The sequence below is a fragment of the Babylonia areolata genome, chromosome 10, assembly GCF_041734735.1.
Source record: "Babylonia areolata isolate BAREFJ2019XMU chromosome 10, ASM4173473v1, whole genome shotgun sequence".
Lineage (NCBI taxonomy): Eukaryota > Metazoa > Mollusca > Gastropoda > Neogastropoda > Buccinidae > Babylonia > Babylonia areolata.
In genome coordinates, this window is record NC_134885.1 from 9725107 (window position 1) to 9752606 (window position 27500).

Below are 27500 nucleotides of genomic sequence, written 5' to 3' on the forward strand. Positions count from 1 at the left end.
CATCATTATCAACTTACCAACGGCAATGGCAATTAAAACAAGAACGCCGAGACCGACTCCAACACCGACGCCTATTTTCCATCCATCGTCTTCTGGCGTAGATACATCCACTGGAACAACTGAAATAAAAGAAAGTAATTTTTTTCTGAAATTCTGCATGTTTGATCAGCGCGCGCGTGTATGTGTGTATGTGCGTGTGTGTGAATGTATGTGCGTGTGTGTCTGTATGCATGTGTGTGTGTGTGTGTGTGTGTGTGTGTGTGTGTGTGTGTGTGTGTGTGTGTGTGTGTGTGTGTGTGTGTGTGTGTAGGTAGGTAGGTAGGTAGGCAGGCAGGTAGGTAAATATGTGTGTGTGTGTATGTGTGTGTGTGTTTGTGTGTAGGCAGGTAGGTAGATATGCATGTAGGTGGGTAGGTTTTTGTATGTGTGTGTGTATGTGGTGTGTGTGTGTGTGTGTGTGTGTGTGTTTGAGTGATGGTTATGCGTGTATGTGTGTGTGTGTGTGTGTGTGTGTGTGTGTGTGTGTGTGTGTGTGTGTGTGTGTGTGTGAGTGTGTGGTCTGAAGCTTTCTTAGAGGTCCAGCTCACCGAACACGACGCTATAACTTTTGAAAACATCGCAAGTGTAAAGACGTCAAACAACTGAAATTATGTTCCATCCCAAAAGAGGAAATAAAAACACCATAAAACGCCATAGGATCAAACAAAACACCTGGAATTTCCTGACCTCGCCTTTTGCTCTTTCCAAATTTAGAACCACAGGATCACCTCGGCCCCCTGTCTCAGTCTCCATACCTCACCTGGTATTATACGGTATCCACGTTATTTACCACCACAGGATTAAGCACAAACCTGAAATGACTTCACTTGTTGCAGTCTATGCTGATTCATCGGGGGATCCAACAAAACATCTCTGAAATGTCCTCACCACACCGTATTTATCACATAAGGATTAAACAAAACATCCGAAAGGCTTCATCTGTTGCAATCTCCATATTCACCACACTAAAGTATCAAACAAAAATCCTAAAGGGGCCTCGTGTGTTGCATTCTGCGTATTTCTCGCCACAGGACCAAATCAAACACCTGGAATGTTGCATTTGCCACAGTTCTCGTAGGATTAAAACAAAACAAAAACATCATCATCAACAACAACAAAAACAAAAAACAAACAAACAAACAAAAAAAGACAACAAAAAAAACCAAAAAAACAAAAAAACAAAACAAAAAACAAACAAATAAAAAAAAACCCACCTGAATGACCTCAGCTGTTGCATTCTCCATATCTATCACCAAAGGATGAAACCAGAAACACCTGAAATTACCTCACCTGTTGTAGTCTCCATATTTCTGACAGCAAGATCACACAAAACACCTGATATTACCTCACCTGGTACAGTTTCTGTATTTCTTGCCACAGGATCAAAACAAAAAACCTTGGAATAACATCACCTGTTGCAGTCTCCATGGTTCACGCCACAGGATGAAAAAAACAACAACAACAACACCTGAATTGCTTCAGCTGTTGCAACCTCCATGCCTATCACCAAAAGATCAAACAAAAAACACCTTGAAATGACCTCGCCTGTTCCAACCCACATATTTATCACCAAAAGATCAAACCAAAAACACCTTGAAATGACCTCACCTGTTCCAACTCCATATCTATCACCAAAAGATCAAACTAAAGATACCTTGAAATGACTTCACCTGTTCCAACCCCCATATCTACCACCAAAAGATCAAACCAAAGACACCTTGAAATGACCTCACCTGTACCAACCCCCATATCTATCACAAAAAGATCAAACCAAAGACACCTTGAAATGACCTCACCTGTTCCAACCCCCATATCTATCACCAAAAGATCAAACAAAAGATACCTTGAAATGACTTCACCTGTTCCAACCCCCATATCTACCACCAAAAGATCAAACCAAAGACACCTTGAAATGACCTCACCTGTTCCAACCCCCATATCTATCACCAAAAGATCAAACAAAAAACACCTTGAAATGACTTCACCTGTTCCAACCCCCATATCTATCACCAAAAGATCAAATGAAAAACACCTTGAAACGACCTCACCTGTTCTAACCCCCGTATCTATCACCAAAAGATAAAACCAAAGACACCTTTAAATGACCTCACCTGTTCCAACCCCCATATCTATCACCAAAAGGATCAAACGAAAAACACCTTGAAATGACCTCACCTGTTGCACCCCCCATATCTATCACAAAAGGATCAAACCAAAGACACCTTGAAATGACCTCACCTGTTCCAACCCCCATATCTATCACCAAAAGATCAAACAAAAAACACCTTGAAATGACCTCACCTGTTCCAACCCCATATCTATCACCAAAAGATCAAACGAAAAACACCTTGAAATGACCTCACCTGTTCCAACCCCAATATCTATCACCAAAAGATCAAACGAAAAACACCTTGAAACGACCTCACCTGTTCTAACCCCCATATCTATCACCAAAAGATAAAACCAGACACCTTGAAATGACCTCACCTGTTCCAACCCCTATATTTATCACAAAAAGATCAAACGAAAAACACCTTGAAATGACCTCACCTGTCGGAGCCCCCATATCTATCACAAAAGGATCAAACGAAAAACACCTTGAAATGACTTCACCTGTTAGAACCCCCATATCTATCACAAAAGGATCAAACGAAAAACACCTTGAAATGACTTCACCTGTTGTAACCCCCATATCTATCACCAAAAGATCAAACCAAAGACACCTTGAAATGACCTCACCTGTTCCAACCCCAATATCTATCACCAAAAGATCAAACGAAAAACACCTTGAAACGACCTCACCTGTTCTAACCCCCATATCTATCACCAAAAGATAAAACCAGACACCTTGAAATGACCTCACCTGTTCCAACCCCTATATTTATCACAAAAGGATCAAACGAAAAACACCTTGAAATGACTTCACCTGTTGGAACCCCCATATCTATCACAAAATGATCAAACGAAAAACACCTTCAAATGACTTCACCTGTTAGAACCCCCATATCTATCACAAAAGGATCAAACGAAAAACACCTTGAAATGACTTCACCTGTTGGAACACCCATATCTATCACAAAAGGATCAAACGAAAAACACCTTGAAATGACTTCACCTGTTGCAATCCCCATATCTATCACAAAAAGATCAAACGAAAAGCACATGAAATGACCTCACCTGTTGCATCGGTAGTCCACATGGAACCATTCTCCCAGGCCGCTTTCACGGTGAAGAATGTCCGTCTGTCCCCGTCGTCAGCTGTTGCCCAGTCCAGCACGCACGTGAACACAGTCTCGTTGTCAGCGCTGCTTGCGTGGTGGCTCTCTTCGAAGGCCACCCTGCCGTCTCCATAGTTACCGCTGACAAGGAGCGTGTCGCCATGGTAGACCTGGAGACGACCTTCGGGTTGGCCAAGGTCAGGGGAGTTGCAAGTGCATACCAGTGTCGTGCTTTTGGGGACGTACCCGTTCAGAGTGTAGCAGTGGAATGCTGGACTGGTGTCAGGGGGCTCTGCAATTAGTGGGGTGTAATAATGATTTAAATGTACATAAAAAAACAACAACAACATATTAGACGTTGGATTACTTATTCATTTATTTATTTAGTTATAGTCTGTTCATCTAAGATGATGACAATAGACGAAAATGTTTCCATATGCTTTCATTGTGAGCCCTATACAAGTATATTCACTTGTGTGCGAGTGACCACACGTGCGCGCACGCACACACACACACACACAGAGCAAAGATAATGCAAGTCACACAGTGCCCAGAACAACATACAGCAGACACTGGTAAGCGTTCATAAAACGTTGGAAAGAAATGAAAATTGTCCATCTGAAGAAAAACACGAAGATGATTCTGAACGATGTTGTACGCCTGATATGTAGCTTTGTTTTTTTGCTTTTTTTCGGTATGTTGTATTTTTCATGCTTTTAAAGATGTAAAACAAAAGAAAAAGAAGAAAAGAAGAAAAAAAAAAGAAAAAAAAAAGAAAATGGGAAAAAATAGGAGGGTGAAGAACCCTTAAAATAAGTGGAAAAAATAGGAGACTGATCGTTCACGTGCGTATACACACAGAGGGGTTCAGGCATGAGTGGATCTGCACATTTGTTGGCCTGGGAGATCGGGAAAAAAATCTCCACCCTTTACCCACCAGACGCTGAAACTGGAGTTCGAATCTAGGACCCTCAGTTTGAAAGTCCAACGCTTTAACCACTCGGCTGTCGCGTCCATAATTGATGTCAACATAGATCTTAACACTTATGTGGGCCATCTTGCCAAGCATTGGTCAGTGAACTAGTCCTTCAACTATCATTCATCAATTCTGTGGACAATGTCGCCAAGTTTGGGTCAGTTGAATAGTCATTCAACCATTATGTTGCCATCTTGCTGAACACTGATGTGTCAACCAGGATCTCAATCATTCTGTGGGCCATCTTGCCAACAGTTAATGTGTCAACCAGGATCTCAGCCATTCTGCGGGTCATCTTGCCAACAGTTGATGTGTCAACCAGGATGGATCTCAACCATTCTGTGGGTCATGTTGCCAACAATTAATATGTCAACCAGGATCTCAACCATTCTGTGGGTCATCTCGCTAACAGTTGATGTGGCAATCAGGATCTCAGTCATTCTGTGGGCCATCTTTCCAACCATCGATCAGTCAACCAAGGGCCGTATTCAAGAGACCACCAAGCCTGCGGGTACAGGTGTTCCTGCGGTTGCTTTTGATGAGGGAAAACAGAACGTGCTTTGCGGATAGCACGTGTTTTGCGAACTCTCTTGACAATGCTCTGAACTGTGGGCCATCTTGCCAAGCATTGATCAGTGAACTAGTCCTTCAACTATCATTCATCAATTCTGTGGACAATCTCGCCAAGTTTGGGTCAGTCGAATAGTCATTCAACCATTATGTTGCCATCTTGCCAAACACTGATGTGTCAACCAGGATCTCAACCATTATGCTGCCATCTTGCCAAACATTGATGTGTCAACCAGGATCTCAACAATTCTGTGGCTCATCTTGCCAACAATTGATGTGTCAAGCAGGATCTCAACCACTCTCTGGGCCATCTTGCCAACAGTTGATGTGTCAACTAGGATCTTAGCCATTATTTGGGTCATTTTGCCAACAGTTGATGTGTCAACAGGGATCTCAGCCATTCTGTGGGTCATCTTGCCAACAGTTGATGTGTCAACCAGGATCTCAATCATTCTGTGGGCCATCTTGCCAACCATTTATCAGTCAACCAACGGCCGTATTCAAGAGACCACCAAGCCTGCGGGTACAGGTGTACCTGCGGTTAATCTGCTTGAGGCAAGGCAAACTGCCCAAGGGTAAGCAATAGCCAGTATCAGGAACACAAGAGCCTACCCACGGGTCTACAAACCTGAAGGTAATTTACCCTTACTACCTGCCAAGGGTGACTGCCCACGAAGCAGAGGTATATATGGCTTTTGTTGCTTTTGTTGAGGGAAAACAGACGTGCTTTGCGGATAGCACGTGTTTTGCGAACTCTCTCGATAATGCTTTGAACTGTGGTGCGATGAGAAAGAGTAAAACTGAGAGCATGCGCAGAAGGGAATCACCGGAATTTTAATTCATATAGAAGATGAGTTAGCTGCCTGAGTGCACTGTGTCTTGGATATTTGTATTTGTATTTCTTTTTATCACAACAGATTTCTCTGTGTGAAATTCAGGCTGCTCACCTCAGGGAGAGCACGTTGCTATGCTATAGCGCCACCCATTTTTTGTATTTTTTCCTGCATGCAGTTTTATTTGTTTTTCCTATCGAAGTGGATTTTTCTACAGAATTTTGCCAGGAACAACCCTTTTGTTGCCGTGGGTTCTTTTACGTGCTCTATGTAAATGCTGCACGCAGGACCTCGGTTTATTCTCATCCAAATGACTAGCGTCCAGACCACCACTCAAGGTCTAGTGGAGGGGGAGAAAATATCGGTGGCTGAGCAGTGATTTGAACCAGCGCGTTCAGATTCTTTCGCTTCCTAGGCGGACGCGTTACCTCTAGGCCATCACTCCACATCATATGAAGATAACTTAAACCTTCACGTTGATTTAACCCTACCCGCGGGTCCTTACCATGTCAAGGAAGCTTGCCCGAAGGCAAAATGAATTTTGTCTTGAATACAGCCCCCAGGCAGGCATAGTTGAAAACACTCACCTACAAGGACGTGAGGCGAGGCAGAGACGCGACGCACCCCAGGGTACACAATGACACTGTAATTGTACACCCCTCGTGATGTTGGCATGGGGAAGGTGGAGGTGCAGGTTCCAGAGGTGTAGTTAGTGCTGGCGGCTGAACTGTACCTGGATTCGCCCACTCTGGTTTCTTCTGAGCTGTTCTGGAACGGAGAGTTGTAGTAGTTTTAACAAAACAACCCAACACTACACATGTTCTTAAATACTTCAAACAGGGCATATGAAGTAGACAAGTATGTCTTCAACATAACTATGGAATATATCAAATTTGTTGAAACAAATGGGCATTTTATAGATGCTTAGTATAAGATTAAGCAAAACAATGTTACCTTGGAATTATGCAATTGAATATATATGTATTGTTCTGCTGATGTGGACTTGTTAGTATTTAGAAAATAATTATGTGTTTATCCTACACTTTCTAACGCAAAATTTATCTAAATTTTGGGCGGAGTGGCGTGGAAGTTGGGAGGTATATGTGTGATGTTTTGAGCGTGATATGGAGAATTTGGCCTGACTAGATTGCAGTACCTCACTATTATGTATGTCATCATGCCTTTCTGCACCTTATATTTCATTTATTACGTACTCTTTCTTACCCTATTTATGCATATTATTTATGTATTTAAGTACTAATGTTATATATATATATATATATATATATATATATATATATATATATATATATATATATATATATATATGTGACCAAGCGCGCTATGCTTGCTCCAACACTATTCACGCACAAGCCAGAGCAGACGACGTTTTCCCTCCTAACCCTTGCACAGAATATGTGACGTCACTCTGCTTACATCATTTTGTCCTGGCCAGACCACCTGCTGACTGCTCGACCAGTGTCGCGTCGCGATACGTCATTGGCTGAGAGCAAACTTGTGTTTCTGTTCCACCGTAATTAATTAATATCTCTTTTGTCAGATCAGTAAACTACTAGTATTATATACTGGCAGAATCGTCTTAATTCCATCTTTAAATCTATTCCATTTATGTTTGCCTACGTGAAACTGATTTAACGCAGTTTGTAATTTTCAGCGACGAGCTCGTTAAAACTGACCCTGTTCAGGTGACTTAAATTAAGATTATAAATTCATCTTAAATAGTCAACACTTCATTTTACACTCATTATAAAGTAGGCGTTGAGCTCTTTCTTTTGCAACTTATCCGATGCAAATCGGTTCAGGAATCATTTAGAAATCTGTTACTGAACACCTTGTAACAAGCACAGTTCTCATCAGATTTCTTCAGATTAGTGACGATCTGGTTTGCAGCCCACGTGATTGTCTTTGTAGTTCGCCTAATTTGTATAAATTGGCCGAGCGGGTGATGAGTGGTCACTTCCACACCCGAGCCAGCCGCGGCCAGCACTTGCTCTCTTTGTCTCTTGCCGTGTAGTGGTCAGTGTTGTTCCCACAACAGCAACATCTTGCTACGTATGGCTGTAAGTACTAGTGTGTAGAATGTGTTGATTTGTAAATTGTATTATTTGACACAGTACTTGTGTTTATATGAGTATGTTCAGTTATTGCTTTGTTCAGTTAATTCTTTGTTCAGTTATTGCTTTGACAAGTTAGTCACAGATCGGCTATGACTGATCTAAAAAATTGCCATGTCGTCATCTGCATGGAGCAGTGTTCCATTTGATTCTTAACGTCACAGTCAGTGACGTCTCTCGACACAGATAGTTTGTTCCAGAATGTTCTAGTGAGTGCGTAAAGTTCATTCACCACTTAATGGTTAAGCCATGGTGGTTCTTCACTTACTATCTGGTCTATCAGTTTGCCAGTATAATATCAAAGCCACTGATTCTATTATCTTGTTTATTATTTATGTATTATTTTACATGCTGATATCAATTGTACTGCTACAGTGTGCTCAGTACTCTAAGATGTGTGTAGTATTCTGCTGTTGTGATTACAAGATAGCATTGGGTTAATATCAGCTATTGGTTAAAGCCACCTGGTATGTATCAGTCTGTTAACTGTAATTTAGTTATCATGCTCTCTCCTATACGGCTTACTCAGTATAGTGCAACATGATAAACGGATTCATTTGAGTCACTTTGACACAGTATAAGCTTTATCTAATCTATACTGTCAGTGTACTTTCACCAAGTCAGCATCACTTCAATCACTTTAACTGCACTATTTGAATGTATTAGAAATGTCATTTGATGTCAGCGTTTGGTCTTCACACATATGCATTATGTTGTTGCGTATCCCAAACCCGAGTGATAGTCTTTCCATGTATACATGTGCTTTACTATTCACTTGTGTTGACATGTTGTACTTATGACATTTGTTTGTGTCATTCCAGGCACTGTCTTCTTCTTCGTAGTTCTTCTCTTTTTGTCTTCTTCTCTTAGGTCTTCTCTTTTTATGTAAATAAAACAATAGAAAACCCATTTGTGACTGGCCTCTATATGTTCCTGGCCTGTGCGTGGGATCTTGTCTATCCTTTCTTTCAATGAATCATATTTAGTTAAGTCTTTTGTGCCATACCCCTATTAGAACCACTCGGGACACGGCCACATATATAATCAAAATTGAAAATTAGAAAAAAAGGTTAAAAAAAAGTTGGCCTGACTATATATATATATATATATATATATATGTGTGTGTGTGTGTGTGTGTGTGTGTGTGTGTAACATCTGGTCAGGCTCGCTCGGCAGAGATTGGTATAAGCTTATTGCTGTGCCAACAGCAAAGGGAGACCTGTGATGGTCACTGGGAAGCCATTTGCAGCTTAGTCTTTTGTGACTCTTAGTACTGCAGCCTTGGGGGCTAGTTGGCCTTTGGGGACCATCCCAACGCCGACTGTCCTAAAACCCTCTTGACCGAGAGAGTTGGGATGTAACTTGGGGCAAGACACTCTCCACTATAACCAAATTCCCGCCCACTGCTGTTCTAATAGTCATAGTCGGACACTGACTATCATACATACGTAAGTGAACAACAACACACATACGTCCTGCCTGAAGGCACAGCGGTATCTGTTCAGAGAGGAGTACGCCTTGCTGATGTCACAGGAAACTGTGACGTTCCATCGGGTGTCGATGGACACGTTGCAGGACACTTCACTGGGTGGTGACGGTGGATCTGAAATGAAATGGTTAGTTTCTTTCCTCATTGGTGAAAGAGCAGAACATGGATTGGGGGATTACTACTACTACTACTACTACTACTACTACTACTACTACTACTACTACTACTGCTGCTGCTGCTACGTTGGTGATGCTGCTGCTTCTTCTGTTACAACAACAACAACAACAACTACTACTACTACTACTACTACTACTACTGCTGCTGCTGCTGCTACTACTACTACTACTACTGCTGCTGCTGCTGCTGCTGCTGCTGCTGCTGCTGCTGCTACTACTACTACTAATACTGCTGCTTCTGCTGCTGTTGTTGTTGCTGCTGCTACTACTACTACTACTACTGCTGCTGCTGCTGCTACTACTACTACTGCGTTGTTGACGTTGATGCTGTTACTGCTACTACTACTACTACGTTGATGCTGCTGCTGCTGTTGCTGCTGGTACTACTGGCACTACTAGTACCAGTACTACTACTGCTGCTGCTACTGCTGCAGAACTTGAAAGGGGGATATCTACTACTACTACTACTACTACTACTACTACTACTACTACTATATTGTACTTATATGGCGCAAACTCTCCATACAGCGGATTCTCAGTGCTTCACAGGAAACAATGCATTATACAACAGTGCATTATACCACACAAGAGCACGTGAGGACACAGAAGTGGAAGAACGTAAATCCACATGCTCCAAAACACTACTATATAATGGCAGATATGAATATTCGCAGAAGAAAGGGCGCAAGATATGCCCAACACTTGCACACTAACACGCATGTGTGCATACACAGACACACAGACACACACAGACACACACACACACACAGACACACACAGACACAGACACACACACACACACACACACACACACACAGATGCACAGACACACACACACACACACACACACACACACACACACACACACACACACACACTACAGGAAGACTCCAGTGGAGGGGCGGGGGACGCAAGGAGGGTGGGGGTGTGATAAGGGGGTGGGAGGGGACAGACAAAGGACTATGCTTCATCACACTGAGACGAAGTGGAAGGGCTGCTGTATACAGGAACGTGTCTATGTTCCCCCAGGTCTGTGTTCCCACGGTCGATGTATGGCTGCCTACATGGCGGGGTAAACAAACAAACAAACAAACAAACAAACAAACCAAACACAACAAAAACGGTCTTACACGTACAATGTTATATGTTTGAGTGTGTGTGTGTGTGTGTGTGTGTGTGTGTGTGTGTGTGTGTGTGTGTGTGTGTGTGTGTGTGCCTGAAATCAGATTGAATGACACAGGAAACGAATGATGAACGCCCAGTGGCAGTCGTCAGTGGGCTCTACCCAGGTAGGCAGCCTGTTATGTATATATGACTCCGTGTTTGTGAAACGCTAAGAGCTTGGTCTCCGACCGAGGATAAGCGCTATATAAGTATCGATATCAATCAATCAATGTATAAAGGCCTTTGGAACTTTATATATATATATATATATATATACACAGATTTTTTTTTAAAAAGTAAGAAATTGTTTATTCCCGATTCTCTCTCTCTCTCTCTCTCTCTCTCTCTCTCTCTGTCTCTCACATAATCTATCACTGTCCCCACCCCCAACCCCGCCCCTATACTCCCTCTCTGTGTGTGCCTCTGTCTGTATGTTTGTGTCTGTCTTCATGTCTGTTTGTCTCTCTTGAAGACCATTCACACAATGTTTTGTTTTATGGTGGTATGAGGTATTCTCAAAGTATTCATATTCCTTTATATTCATATTTCTTTATACATTGATATTTTATGACTTCCATCCATTTCCTGCACATTCATTTATTTATTCGCTCAGTTAGTTAAGCCGTCCGTCCGTCCGTCCGTCCGTCAGTCAGTCAGTCAGCTAGTCAGTCAGTCAGTGTGTTTATCCATTTTACTGTTCACTTATTCGTTACGAACATAAAACAAACAGCAACAGCCGAATACACCTTCATGCAAACCCGCTGCAATGGGTACAACAACAACAACAACAACTACTACTACTACTACTATTACTACTACTACTACAACAGCAACAGCCGAAGACACCATCATGTGAAACCTCACCACACAATGGGGTCTTCTTCTTCGTTCGTGGACTGCAACTCCCATGTTCACTCGTATGAACACGAGTGGGCTTTTACGTGTAAGACCGTTTTTACCCTGCCATGGAGGCAACCATACTCCGCTTTCGGGGAGTGCATGCTGGGTATTTTCTTGTTTCCATAACCCATCGAACGCTGACATGGATTACAGGATCTTTAACGTGAGTATTTGATCCTCTGCTTGCGTATACACACGGAAGGGGATTCAGGCACTAAACAAGTCTGCATATATGTTGACCTGGGAGATCGTAAAAAATCTCCACCCTTTACCCACCAGGCGCCGTCACCGTGATTCGAACCCGGGACCCTCAGATTGAAAGTCCATCGCTTTAACCACTCGGCTATCGCGCCAGTCACACAACGGGGTCAACTCACACACAGTGTCCACGGGGCAGGTGGAAGTGTTGGAAGAACCACCACCCACATAGCGACAGCCGACGTCAAAACCACTGTAGGTGGCGGTGTTGCCACCAGGGCGCGTTGCGGCGGAAACGAAGGTTAGCGTGGAAGTCGTGGAACCCCGTGTGGCTTGCATGGTAGCGGCGAGCCTGTTGTCGCATGGCTGGTTGGGTCTGCTACAGTTGGATAATACTCCGAACGCGCCATTGTGGATTCCGAACAGCCATTGCAGCTGCTCGTTCTGGTCGATGTTTTCACATACTGTCTTTTGTCTCGACTGGTGCTCTATCAGTTCGATGGCGTCGTTGTCTCCACTGCAACCAGCTAGACGAAGACCTTAGAAGAGACAAAAAAGGAAAGAAAAAGAAAAGAAAAAAAGACACCCCCCACACCCCCACCCCCAAAAAAAGAAAAAAAAGGAAAGAAAAAGAACGGATATAATTATATCATAAAGAGAAACGTAAAATGACCTTGTGAATGGAGAGAGTTACCACTCTTTACTATTTGTTAATTATTAATTCTCCTGGCCTCATTGTTTGTTAATTTCCAGTTGAAAAACCACCGAGGCAACCATGTGTTTGTTCTGTAATGTCCATGTGTTCTGTGTGGCTTGTTCAGGATTAGAGGCTATGCCAGTCTTGAATAAAAGCTAATTTGTATTTGCACATTTCTTGTCTTTGCTGCTGTGTGCACATGTCAAATGATCGGTATAATGACAGGCCCGGCGCTTTTTTTTTTTGAGGAAGAGTCTGGGTTTGTTCCAATGTACCTTTTATTTACCTGTGTGCTAGCTGAATCGGTAGCGTAAGCAGCACTGACTTGAAGTTGTGCAGTCACACTGCAACATTTAGCCGTTTTCTCTAGATCTAGTTAGATGTACAAGTTTAGTTACACCCGCCGGGAATGTACGACAGAGTCGATTCAATTTCTTTTATGTTCATTCTAGTTTTATAGTTTTAAAGTTGATATGAAAATTGAGTATTATATTAAACTAATAACATGTAGAGCCAAGTACAAGTACTTCTAAACGTCGTATGAAGTGAAAAGGACTTCATTTTGAGAAAAGTCAAGACTGGAAATTTTTACGTTTCATCAAGGGTATTAACTCTCATGGTTTATTATTTTTAACTGTGAATTCCGACTGATTTTGTTGATAGTTTTATGGCAGTTGGGGCATAATCCAGTAAGTGATGAGGCGTTCACAAATCTTTCTCTGAATAAGTATTAACGGTCTCCTTCTCCAACTTTCCATCACATGTTATCGTGTATTGTCGATTGAATATAGGATTGAACGGGCAGGTCAACAATTTGAAACAAAATGGCGTCTCTCGCATTCGCGAGGAATATGAGCACGCGCTTTGAATATGTATAAATATGTGTACGCAATTGATTTTTGCCCATGACCTTCAGACTCAGCCAATAGATCTATAAAGGCCACTCATAGTAATGATTAAAGTATTTTATGAAAAAGACCACTTGAGCGAATGAACATAGTGAAAGCCCTGTATACTGAGAGTAAAACACGCAAGCTTCTTATGTATTGAGTATAATTTCAAAATGCAATGTTTAAGATGAGAAAGATCAGTTTAAAGCAAATTAACACCCCTAGCATTAATTACATATTAATTTCCTTTTTTTACTATCTGCAGCAAAGACATGCACCAGAAATATAACTTCCATGCTTAGCAAAAAGAAGCTCCTGTTTGAACAGAAACTGATAAAAATGACTGCTCTTGTTGTTGTGTCAGAATATCAGATCAAAGTGACAAGTTTAGAGAATTAAAAAAATATAAATATAACAGTAAATTCAGTTTGCATATAATTTGCTTTTTTATTTATTTATTTATTTTTTTTTTTGGTGCCCATCCCAGAGGTGCAATATTGTTTTAAACAAGATGACTGGAAAGAACGGAGTTTTTCCTATTTTTATGCCAAATTTGGTGTCAACTGACAAAGTATTTGCAGAGAAAATGGCAATGTTAAAGTTTACCACGGACACACAGACAGACACACACACACACACAGACAACCGAAAACCGGGTTGAAACATAGGCTCGCTTTGTTTACACAAGTGAGTCAATAATATAAAACACACAATGAAATGTTGAAAGGATGGCAAAACACTGCTATCGCCACGTTGCGATATCGAAGATTAGGGCTGGCAATAGATAGAGAAAACTTGTGACGATAAAACTGAACCCGTTTGCGCTATCAAGTTGTGCTTCTGGACACATTGATAACGACACGTAGCGCTTTTGGGATGTCCCACTCTCTCAACTAACTGGAAGCCACTTCAAAGTGGTCACAACACACACGCACCATCTTCCCGTGTCATTCATTGCCGATTGGTTCTGAGTACCACACCAAATGAACTGCTGAAAACAATCTCGCGAATTTTGGGTAAATTCAAATTTGACACACGCACACGCACACACACACACACACACACACCACACACACGCGCGCGCGCGAGCACACACACACACACACACACACACACGCAAACACACACACACACACACACACACACACAGGTTTGATGATGTTGTTGTAATGTCAGTTGTTAACGGATTTTGATCTATGGGAATTCATTGTTAAGAAAATTGAAAAAGGCCGCCTTCAGCTACTCAGAGGAAAAGTGCTTTATTGAGCATAATGCAAAGAGCATTATGCACAAAGTGTCCATTCTTGACTGTATTTTCTTGGTTATATTTCTATATCTGGTCGATACGAAACCAAAACTCAATGTCTAGCCTAGCGTGTGGGTTTATTGGTTTTCGTAAAAAAACAACAAAAAAAAAAACAAAAAAAAAAACAAAAAAAAAAAAAAACATCCGGTCACAACGAACAGTTGAATCTACATGCTCTGACATGACTTTCATGTTCGTTTGATTATTTATTTATAGACTGTTCATCTAAGATGATGATATTAGAGTGAAAATAAATGATATTATTATTATTATTATTATTATTTGGATTATTATCATTTCTATCATAATGATGATGATTGTTATTATAAATTACATCGATTTTTTGTGAGTGCTATAACTGATATGTATCCCATTGTAATTTCCTCCGTTCAGGGCTGAATATAACTTTGCTTGTAGCTGGTTTGTATGAACGAAACCATTTTGCACGTAATGAGTAATGGTTACCATACATCTGGATAGCAAGGGATAAAGAGAACGCGGTAACTTATGTAAAAATATGTTTGTTTGAAATATTAACATAGGCTCGTTAATGTTGAGGAAAGTCCAGATATTTGAATGATCCCCCCCCCCCCCCCCCCCCAACCACCCCCCTTCCCTGTCTCCCAACAAATTTTTTATTTGTTGAATAATTGATATATCTAGGTTGTTGTTGTTTGCTGTTGTTGTTGTTGGTGGTGGTGGTTGTTTTTTTTCTTTTTTTCTTGTTGTTTGTTGTTGGTTGTTGTTGTATTATTTATTTATTTATTTTATTATATATTTATTAATTTTTTGTTTGTGCGTGCGTGTTTTTTTGTTTTTTTTAAATTTTTTTTATATTTTTTCTCAAGGCCTGACTAAGCCCGTTGGGTTGCGCTGCTGGTCAGGCATCTGCTTGGCAGATGTGGTGTAGCGTATATGGATTTGTCCGAATGCAGTGATGCCTCCTTGAGCTACTGAAACTGAAACTGTTGTTGGTTGTTGTTTGTTTGTTTGTTTGTTTGTTGTTGTTGTTGTTATTTGCTGTTGTTGTTTGTTGTTGTTGGTGGTGGGTGTTGGTGTTGTTGTTGTTGTTGTCGTTGTCGTTGTTGATACTATTGTTATGTCATTATCATTATTATCATTGCTGTTATTATTGGTATCATTATTGTTATTTCATTTATTCATCTAGTTATCTGTTCATTTATTTCTTTCTTCACTTGCTGCAACTGACAAGACCATGTCTGAGGGCGTGGAAAACAGTTTGAACATAATCATCGTTCCACGATGTTTTTTTTCCATTTCGTGTCGCTAAAGTGTTTCCCAAATTTAAACCGTTCCTTAGACGGGCGCAATAGCCGAGTGGTTAACGCGTTAGACTGCTAATCTGAGGGTCCCGGGTTCGAATCACGGTGACGGCGCCTGGTGGGTGAAGGGTGGAGATTTTTACGATCTCCCAGGTCAACATATGTGCAGACCTGCTAGTGCCTGAACCCCCTTCGTGTGTATATGCAAGCAGAAGATCAAATACACACGTTAACGATCCTGTAATCCATGGAAACAAGAACATACCCAACATGCACACCCCCGAAAACGGAGTATGGCTGCCTACATGGCGGGGTAAAAACGGTCATACACGTAAAAGCCCACTCGTGTGCATACGAGTGAACGCAGAAGAAGAAGAATAAACGGTTCCTTGAAATGACTTTATGTTGTGGTAAGAATCTGATGTGTTTGGTACTGGTATTCAGCGCTTTAGATCAGGACTTGAGAGACAGCGTGATTTGAATGTTCTGTATATTGAATCAACATGAAGTTTAATCAAGTAGACCGCGCCTTTGATGCTTTCGCATTGCTGTGATGCTGAAGTCACCATCAGAGGAAAATATGGTTTAACTCACTCAGTACGGCCAGTCCTCTCTTCTCCTCTACACAGACCCCTCGGATGTCCAGTGGGTGTCTGAATGACCCAACCTTTAGCTTTCGTCGTCAGAATTGTGGTATTCTTTGTCAACATTCACCTCTTCAGCATAAGAGCCTTCCTCTTGCAATATTTTGATGATGGTAATTGGGGTGAAACGTTGTTAACGTCGTCTCTTTCGCCGTTCGTATGCAGAGAGTTAAGAATTTCAGTATGTTTTTAAATTTTTTTATTATTATTATACTTATCAGTGTCAGTTTCGAAGTGTCAAAATCCATATGGGCTGCTCTAACATCTGCTGATTAAAAACAGCAGACACATGACCTTCGCAAAAACAAAACAAAACAAAACAAAGCAAAAACAATGCACTGGTGAGGCTTTGATAGCCTATCCTAGGTCTGTGTAAAACACTAACAATAATTAAGATGGAATAAAATGATTAACCAAACTCAACAAATAAGAAAAAAAAAAGAAAAAAAAAAGAATAAAAAAAGCTACGTATCGAACTTTAAGACATACACACGTTGACCACAATTATGTTAAAGACACACTATCCACAGATGCTTGCAATATCGAGCATTGTGTTAGTTAACTGGATTTGTAAATGAAACAGTATTTCTGTGGTTTTTTTTGTTTTTTTTTAAATTTGGTTTCTTTGTGTGTTGTTTTCTTTTTGTGTTGTCTGTGTGTGTGTGTGTGTGTGTGTGTGTGTGTGTGTGTGTGTGTGTTGTTCTCTCTCTTTCTCTCTCTCTCTCTCTCTCTGTGGGGGGAGGGGAGTTGGGGGGGTGGGGGTGGGAGGGGGCAAGCACACACGTTCACCAATAGAATGTAATAATAATAATCGTCCATACCTCCAGACAACGGAATGACACTCAGAATGACAACATACGATGACCACGAAATGAACGAAATCCACATGGTGTTGGTGGACACTGTATGTAACTAGCGTTCAGTCCACTCACTATGTGACACACACACACACACACACACACACAATGAGATGTGCACAGCACTGACAAAACCTAGCCGATGTTATCGAGTGGCGTACGCTTTGGTCAAAAAGTAATCTTCACTCTGGTGACGATAACAGCCACTGTACTGAACTGATTAGTTCAACTGTGCTGGACTGCGCATGTACGGACTAGTTACGGGGCTCGAAATAATGCACAGTATTATTTTTCTTCTTGGGGGCTTCGATAAAATAATAATAATAATAATAATAATAGATTTCGATAGCACCTAATGAAAGGATTTTGTTCTAAGCGCTTTATAATCACAACAGCCTCCCATGTTTTTACTGCGAAGGAGGGGTGGGGGCGAACTGGGAGGTACTGGAGGATACTGGGGGTGGGGTGGGGGTGGGGGGTAGGGGGGCGGATTGGGAAATAGCGTAAGATACTCAGGAGGGGGGGGGGTGAGACCTGGAAGGTAGAGTAGGATACTGACTTGGAGTGCTTTATAGAACAGATCGGGAGGTGATGGTGGTTTCCTAGCTTAGTGCATCACGAGGCAAGGAGAAAAGGCTCAAGAAGACGAAAACAAACAAACGACAAAATTTGCCCCCCCCCCCCCCCCCCGAATCACATTACCTCTCCATCATCCTATCCATCCTTCGTTAGCCTGCTAACCTACCAGTGGAGTGATGGCCTAGAGGTAACGCGTCCGCCTAGGAAGCGAGAGAGAATCTGAGCTCGCTGGTTCGAATCACGGCTCAGTCGCCGGTGTTTTCTCCCCATCCACTAGACCTTGAGTGGTGTTCTGGACTCTAGTCATTCGGATGAGACGATAAACCGAGGTCCCGTGTGCAGCATGCACTTGGCGCACGTAAAAGAACCCACGGCAACAAAAGGGTTGCTCCTGGCAAAATTCTGAAGAAAAATCCACTTCGATAGAAAAAAACAAATAAAACTACACGCAAGAAAAAGTACCCCCCCCCCCCAAAAAAAAAAAGAAAGAAAAAAAAAAGAAAAAAAGAAAAAAAAGGGTGGCACTGTAGTGTAGCGACGTGCTCTCCCTGGGGAGAGCAGCCCGAATTTCACACAGATAAATCTGTTGTGATAAAAAGAGAAATACCAAATACTGTTCTAGCCTTCCCCTCCATCTTCCATTACCCCTTATCCTACACTCCATCCCACGTTACCCCTTACCATACCCTCCTCTACCCCTTATCCTACCCTCCTCTACCCCTTATCCTACCCTCCATCCGACGGTACCCCTTATCCTACCCTCCTCTACCCCTTATCCTACCCTCCTCAACCCCTTATCCTACCCTCCTCTACCCCTTATCCTACCCAACTCTACCCCTTATCCTACTCTCCATCCCACGTTACCCTCCTACCCTCCTCTACCCCTTATCCTACCCTCCTCTACCCCTTATCCTACCCTCCTCTACCCCTTATCCTACCCTCCTCTACCCCTTATCCTACCCTCCATCCCACGTTACCCCTTATCCTACCCTCCTCTACCCCTTATCCTACCCTCCTCTACCCCTTATCCTACCCAACTCTACCCTTATCCTACTCTCCATCCCACGTTACCCCTTGTCCGACCCTCCTCTACCCCTTATCCTACCCTCCTCTACCCCTTATCCTACCCAACTCTACCCCTTATCCTACCCTCCATCCCACGTTACCCCTTACCATACCCTCCTCTACCCCTTATCCTACCCTCCTCTACCCCTTATCCTACTCTCCATCCCACGTTACCCCTTACCATACCCTCCTCTACCCCTTATCCTACCCTCCTCTACCCCTTATCCTACCCTCCATCCCACGTTACCCCTTACCCTACCCCCCTCTACCCTTTATCCTACCCTCCTCTACCCCTTATCCTACCCTCCTCTACCCTTTATCCTACCCTCCTCTACCCCTTATCCTACCCTCCTCTACCCCTTATCCTACCCTCCTCTACCCCTTATCCTACTCTCCATCCCACGTTACCCCTTACCATACCCTCCTCTACCCCTTATCCTACCCTCCTCTACCCCTTATCCTACCCTCCTCTACCCCTTATCCTACCCTCCATCCCACGTTACCCCTTGTCCTACCCTCCTCTACCCCTTATCCTACCCTCCTCTACCCCTTATCCTACCCTCCATCCCACGTTACCCCTTATCCTACCCTCCTCTACCCCTTATCCTACCCTCCTCTACCCCTTATCCTACCCTCCTCTACCCCTTATCCTACCCTCCTCTACCCCTTATCCTACTCTCCATCCCACGTTACCCCTTACCATACCCTCCTCTACCCCTTATCCTACCCTCCTCTACCCCTTATCCTACCCTCCTCTACCCCTTATCCTACCCTCCTCTACCCCTTATCCTACCCAACTCTACCCCTTATCCTACTCTCCATCCCACGTTACCCCTTGTCCTACCCTCCTCTACCCCTTATCCTACCCTCCTCTACCCTTTATCCTACCCTCCTCTATCCCTTATCCCACCCTCCTCTACCCCGTATCCTACCCTCCATCCCACGTTACCCCTTATCCTACCCTCCTCTACCCCTTATCCTACCCTCCTCTACCCCTTATCCTACCCTCCTCTACCCCTTATCCTACCCAACTCTACCCCTTATCCTACCCTCCTCTACCCCGTATCCTACGCCCCACTACCCCTTATCCTACCCTCCTCTACCCCGTATCCTACCCAACTCTACCCCTTATCCTACCCTCCTCTACCCCTTATCCTACCCAACTCTACCCCTTATCCTACCCTCCATCCCACGTTACCCCTTATCCTACCCTCCTCTACCCCTTATCCTACCCTCCTCTACCCCTTATCCTACCCTCCTCTACCCCTTATCCTACCCTCCATCCCACGTTACCCCTTATCCTACCCTCCTCTACCCCTTATCCTACCCAACTCTACCCCTTATCCTACCCTCCTCTACCCCTTATCCTACCCTCCTCTACCCCTTATCCTACCCTCCTCTACCCCTTATCCTACCCTCCTCTACCCTTTATCCTACCCTCCATCCGACGGTACCCCTTATCCTACTCTCCTCCCCAAGTTACGGATATCAAATGTACTGACAATGATTGTGTTTTGCTGAATCTATGGATAATTATAGAGACCCAGTGTTTGTGGAAATGTTTAACTCACTCAGTACGGCCAGTCCTCTCTTCTCCTCTACACAGACCCCTCGGATGTCCAGTGGGTGTCTGAATGACCCAACCTTTAGCTTTCGTCGTCAGAATTGTGGAATTCTTTGTCAACATTCACGTCTTCAGTATAAGAGCCTTCCGCTTGCAATATTTTGATGATGGTAATTGGGGTGAAACGCTGTTAACGTCGTCTCTTTCGCCGTTCGTATGGAAAAAGTTAAGGGTTTGATATTGTGTGTGCATAAACAGAGAAACGGGATTGACCCCTTCAGTGCTACTGATGAGTGTACCCATCAGTGAAGGGCTGTCACCCTCATGGAGATAAGACAGAGCTTTCAGGTCAGGATGTCAGTGAAGGTTGTGAGAGAATCCTTCCTCTATGTCTTGGTTTCATGTTGATATTCACACGACTTCATTTCCTGTTTCTTTCTCTCGAATTGGCAGACAAAGGAACAATCTTCCTTTTTGTATTGATCTGATCAAAGAAATAAGGCGTCATGATGGCCTCAAAAGAAAGGAAATTAAACAAAAACATATATTATTATCATCTTCCTGCTTTGTTTTTGCGGATACGGAAAAGTTTTTATTTGATCACGTTCTATCGGGGCGATCGGCTATAAACACACACACACACACACACACACACACACACACACACACAACAAACAAACAACAACAACAACAAAAAAACCCGCACACACACACACACACACACACACACACACACACACACACACACACACACACACACACACACACACACACAGAAACTCACTGACACTGACAGATTTAATTGTGAAGGTCACCGGCCCCTACACAAAGGGGTGTGAGGGATACAATGGGACTATTCAACATGCAGAAAGAATACATTCAAAATATAGCCTGTATCGTACATGAGTAATCGATAACGTGATGAAAAGGAAGGGTCAGTAAAATGCATAGCATGTTCGTGTTCAACATGTTTATATAAATATACCAGTTTCATTCATTGTTCAAATTCGTCTCTGAATTTCAAAGCGTAATAAGTGTACATAGCAAGATTAAAGAGAGAGAGAGAGAGAGAGAGAGAGAGAGAGAGAGAGAGAGAGAGAGAGAGACAGACAGACAGACAGACAGACAGACAGACAGGCAGACAGACAGACAGACAGACAGACAGAGAGTGGTGGGGCAGGGGGGGGGCGGGGGCGAGGGGGAGGCGGGGGGGGGGGGGTCGGGAGGGGGTGTGTGTTAAATTTGGGATATATGGATAGTAACTAGAATCCTATATTAAACTTATTTTTTCGCAGTTACTTCCCTCTGATTGCTACTGTGTCTTCTTTAAAAAAACAAAAAAACAAACAACAACAACAACAACAACAACAACACACACACACACACACACACACACACACACACACACACACACACACACACACACACAAACCCTTTTGTTGCCGTGGATTTTTTTTTACGTGCGCTTAGTGCATGTTGCACACGGGACCTCTGTTTATCGTCTCATTCGAATGACTAGCGTCCAGACCACCACCCAGGGTCTAGTGGAGGGGGAGAAAATATCGGCGACTGAGCCGTGATTCGAACCAGCACGCTCAGATTCTCTCTCGCTTCCTAGGCGGACGCGTTACCTCTAGGCCATCACTCCACTTATGTACAGAAGTTTTGAAAGAATTCCCTTGAGCTGAGGCTGCAAATACACATGTCTGGAGTTCGCTAGAGTTGTGAGGCAGAATAAGTCTGCTTACCCACACCCAGATTCAAACTCTCGACTGTTGGCCGCCGTTCTTTCTCTGTCTCTGGACCTTGCAATTGGAATGAACTTCCTCTTTCGCTTCGTCAAGTCTCCACACTCAGCTCTTTCAAGGCTGGCCTTAAAACCCACCTCTACACAAGATAGCCTCCCTCCCCTGCCTCTTCCTTGTCTTCAGTTTCTCCAGTTTTAGAATTATGCATGCGTGTGAATGACTGGTGCGAAAGCGCTTTCATTTGTCTGTGCACAAGATTCAGCGCTATATAATAATAATTATTATTATTATTATTAACTCTCTCCATACGAACGGCGAAAGAGACGACGTTAACAGCGTTTCACCCCAGTTACCATCATCAAAATATTGCAAGCGGAAGGTCTTATACTGAAGAGGTGAATGTTGACAAAGAATACCACAATTCTGACGACGGAAGCTAAAGGTTGGGTCATTCAGACACCCACCGGACATCCAAGGGGTCTATGTAGAGGAGAAGAGAGGACTGGCTGTACTGAGTGAGTTAAGTCATGGAAGAGAAGCAATTCACTCTCATAACCCTTTCGAGATTGGCAACGTCAGTAAATGCTTCTCTCTCCCATCCTCTTTGGGCCCAAAACTTTCACACACGGTCTATCGCCCCCCCCCCCCCCTCCCCCCTTCCGTCACCGCCCCCCCAACACCCCCTCTACCCACCCACTCACCTCTCTAACTCTCTCTTTTTCTTCCTCACGCACGCACGCACGCAAGCACACACCTACACACGTACACACACATACACACACACGCGCGCGCGCACGCACGCACTCACGCACGCACACACTCACACCTTCCAGTCCCCCCTGTATCAGACACAACTTGAGGCACACTTATCCTGACTTTCATCCTCAAAACTGGAAACCATGCATCAGTGTTTAACTATTTCTAACATATCATTCCCATTTAGCAAAAAAAAAAAAAAAAAAAAAAAAAAAAAAAAAAAAAAAAAATCGTACCCTTCAAAAACAATTTTCAATGCTTTTATATATGCTTCACAATTCTTGTTAAATCTTCAATGACGCACCAAAGAAAGTCGAGACTTTTGAGGAATATAGATAATGAAAGAGCATTAAATGGCGAGCAACTAATGTTTTGTAGATTTGGTAACTAATAAGCAGATACCCTAAAAACAAATGAACAAGGACGCAAATACTATCTCCAGCTCTCTCTTTGTCTCTCTCTGTCTCTGTCTCTCTCTCTGTCACACACACACACACACACACACACACACACACACACACACACACACATATATATATATATATATATATATATATATATATATATATATATATATATATTCATCAGAAGCAGCATTATTTGCACCAGGACACACACTCATCACACACCATATTGTTTGCTCGGATAAGACAACAAAATACATACAAACTTGTATTTTAATTTCCCTGTGTTTGTGATTTGTTCATTGCTGCAGTACGAAGAATAACTAATAAGGAAATAGATACTGACTGTCAACACGTATATATGCGTTCAACCCTGAACGAAATGTGTGTCAGTGTTGTGATTATCTCTCTTCCAGTATTGACACAGGTGACGCTTTTCTTGTGGCAAAAGGTTAACTGGAGAAGTAGAGAAGACTGAAGAAGGGGGGGTAGAGGAGAAGAAGAAGAAGAGAAGAAGAAGAAAAGGAGGAGGAGGGGAGAGAAGAAGAAGAAGAAGAAGAAGAAGAAGAAGAAGAGGAGGAGGAGTAGAAGGAGAAGAAGAAGACGATAAGAGGAAGAAGAAGAAGAAAAGGAGGAGGAGGGGGAGGAAGAAGAAGAAGAAGAAGAAGAAGAAGAAGAAGAAGAAGAAGAAGAAGAAGAAAGAGGAGGTGGAGGAGGAGGAGGAGGAGAAAGGGAAGAATATCGTGATTCTCGTTGTTCAGACTTGACAACAGACAGCACTTACCTCATGGTAAAAGTTAACTGACGAAGAAGAACAAAAACAAGAATTGGAGGAAGAGGAGGAGGAAGAGGAGGAAAAGGAGGAGGAGGAGGAAGAAGAAGAGGAAAGGAAGATATCTCACAATGTCTGCTTCGCGTTTCATTCTGATCCTCTTGTGGTTTCTTCACCCACTGACGATGCATCACTGCCAAGAGACAGACACAGACACAGACACAGACACAGGTAAGGGAATGGGGGAACTATGACACGGTTTGTCTGTTTCTATGTCTCTGCCTACCATCCTGCCTGTCTGCTTGCCTGCATGCATGGGTGTCTGTCTGCCTGCCTGTCTGTGTGCATCTCTTTCTTCCTTTCCTGAAAAAAAGAAGAAGTTTTTACTCACCATCATCATCGTTGTCACTATAATGGTTGCTGTTGTCATGTTGTTGTTGTTGTTGTTGTTCTTGTTGCTATAGTGTTGGCATTGTTCTTGTTCTTGCTGTCAGTAATAGTAGTAGTAGTGGTAGTAGTATCATAATCATTATCATCATCATCGTCTTCTTCTTCTTCTCCTCCTCCTCCTCCTCCTTCTTCTTCAGCATTATCATCAACATCGTCGTCGTCATAGTTATTATTGTTGTTGTCGTTATTATAATTTCTATCATTGCTGTTGTTGTTGTTGTTGTTGTTGTTATAGTTGTTGTCATTATCATTATCATTAGTAGAAGTAGTATTAGTAGCAGTATACCTTCAGACAGATATTATTATCATTATCAATTCATCATCATCATTGTTGTTGTCGTCGTCGTCGTCATCGTTGTTGTTGTTGTTGCTGCTGCTGCTGTCATAATTATTATCAGTAGTAGTAGCATGCTTTCAGACAGAAATTATTATTATTATTATTATTATTATTATCATCATTATCATCATCATAATTACCATTGAGGCAGGAGGAAGGTGGCAGAATGGTTAAGACGCTCATCTGCCAATACAGAGCCCGTGAGGGTCTGGGTTCGAATCCCGCTTTCAGCTTCTTTCTCCCAAGTTTGACTGGAAAACCGAACTGAGTGTCTAGTCTTTCGGATGAGACGATGAACCGTGGTCCTGTGTGCAGCACGCACTTGACGCAGTGAAAAACGATCCCATGGCAACGATAGTGTTGTCCTCTGGCAAAAGTATGTAAAAAGAAATCCACTCTGATAGTTACGCCATGCAGTCAAGGCCTGACAAAGCGCGTTGGGTTATGCTGCAGATGTGGTGTAGCGTATGTGGATTTGTCCGAACGCAGTGACGCCTCTTTGAGAAACTAAAACTGAGTCTATCATTGGAAATTAACAAACAATGAGGCCAGGAGATGAAATGATTAACAAATAGTAAAGATTGGTAACTCTCTCCATTCACAAGGTACACAACTTCAAGTCAGCACTGCTTGCGCTACCGATTCAGCTAGCACACGGGTAAATAAAAGGTACATTGGAAAAACAACAACAGACAAGACACTTCCTCAAAGAAAAAAAAAAAAAAAGCGCCGGGCCTGTCCTTATACCGATCATTTGACATGTTCAAACACAAATACGCTTTTATTCAAGACTGGCAAAGCCTCTTTAATCCTGAACAAGCCACACAGAACACAAGGACAATACAGAACAAACACATAGTTGCCTCGGTGGTTTTTCAACTGGAAATTAACAAACAATGAGGCCAGGAGATGAAATGATTTGTGTTTGCACATTTCTTCTGTCTTTGCTGCTGTGTGCACATGTCAGATGATCGGTATAAGGACAGGCCCGGCGCTTCCTTTTTTGAGGAAGTGTCTGGGTTTGTTCAAATGTACCTTTTATTTACCTGTGTGCCAGCTGAATCGGTAGCGTAAGCAGTACTGACTTGAAGCTGTGTACCGACGGGCGCAATAGCCGGGTGGTTAAAGGGTTGGACTTTCAATCTGAGGAACCTGGGTTCGAATCACGGTGACGGCGCCTGGTGGGTAAAGGGTGGAGATTTTTACGATCTCCCAGATCAACATATGTGCAGACCTGCTAGTGCCTGAACCCCCTTCGTGTGTAAACGCATGCAGAAGATCAAATACGCACGTTAAAGATCCTGTAATCCATGTCAGCGTTCGGTGGTGGAGCAAGAAAATACCCAGCATGCACACCCCCGAAAGCGGAGTATGACTGCCTACATGGCGGGGTAAAAACGGTCATGCACGTAAAAGCCCACTCGTGTACATGCGAGTGAACGTGGGAGTTGCAGCCCACGAACGCAGAAGAAGAAGAAAAGAAGAAGAAGTTGTGTACCGTGTGAATGGAGAGAGTTACCACTCTTTACTATTATTTTGTGAGTCTATCATTGTTTGTGACGCAGGCACTTTTTGGATCAAGGACCTGACGTCTGACGGACGCCTTTACGTTCGTGACGTCAACTGGACGATCTCCTTCACCATGTCACAGAACTGTGGCATTGTGCTTGTGACGCTAGACGGGGGAAACGTACTGTGTAACGTCATCAACAAACGCGGGTCATGGTCGACACAGGGCAACTGTCGTTATGACAAAGTAAAACAGGTCTTCAGAACGTCAAGCTTTTTCGGGAAGCGGAAGTGGGAGATGGTGAACCTCCAAGCTGAACAATGCGACGACAGTCGAAAAGTATTCCCACTTCGTTTCAATGTTACCGTAATGGGTGAGTAATTTTTATTTCATTAATTTAAAATGGTCACACACGTAAATGCCCACTCGTATACGTACGAATGAACGCGGGAGTTGCAGCCCACGAAGAGGAAGAGGAAGAAGAAGAGCAAGAACAACAACAACAAGAACAAGAAGAAGAAGAACAAGAACAACAAGAACAAAAAGAAGAACTTTGTTAATTAGAAAAGGAAGAAAAGAAAAGGAAACAAAAAAATCACAGTAACTCTCCTTTACTTAATAGACTCACATAGGGTGCTATCGGAAAATGGTTCCACGTCGGTTTGAGATCGTCAGGGATACCTTCTGCCTCCTACACTGTTTAACATATTTCTGGAACGCGTCATGGCTGAGCGCTTGAAAATCATGTCAGCACAGTCAGCATTGAAATAAGAACCGCCACAAACCTCCTTCCCTACGTACATGACATCAATGTCCTTGGCAAATAACTCGCCAAGCTTGTCAAAAAGACTAGATAAAACATGGAACATACTCGTATATTGTGTGCGTATGCGTATACTCTCTCTCTGCTCATTACACACACACACACACACACACACAC

The 27500-nt window shown here is 42.9% G+C and overlaps 2 protein-coding genes across 2 annotated transcripts in view; one reads left to right on the forward strand and one right to left on the reverse strand.

The window, feature by feature from the left end:
• Positions 1-17508, reverse strand: part of LOC143286437 (uncharacterized) — a 21125-nt gene extending 3617 nt beyond the window's left edge. The window contains exons 1-6 of the mRNA XM_076594002.1: positions 17340-17508; positions 11878-12237; positions 9244-9374; positions 6224-6404; positions 3217-3549; positions 18-119 (exon numbers count right to left, since the gene is read on the reverse strand). Of these exons, the coding sequence (XP_076450117.1) occupies positions 18-119; positions 3217-3549; positions 6224-6404; positions 9244-9374; positions 11878-12237; positions 17340-17406 (1174 nt within the window). The 5' untranslated portion in view covers positions 17407-17508. The remainder of the gene's footprint in view (positions 1-17; positions 120-3216; positions 3550-6223; positions 6405-9243; positions 9375-11877; positions 12238-17339) is intronic.
• Positions 17509-24308: 6800 nt separating this feature from the next.
• The window catches only part of LOC143286438 (uncharacterized), a 26111-nt gene continuing 22919 nt past the window's right edge, over positions 24309-27500 (forward strand). The window contains exons 1-2 of the mRNA XM_076594004.1: positions 24309-24494; positions 26616-26933. Of these exons, the coding sequence (XP_076450119.1) occupies positions 24395-24494; positions 26616-26933 (418 nt within the window). The 5' untranslated portion in view covers positions 24309-24394. The remainder of the gene's footprint in view (positions 24495-26615; positions 26934-27500) is intronic.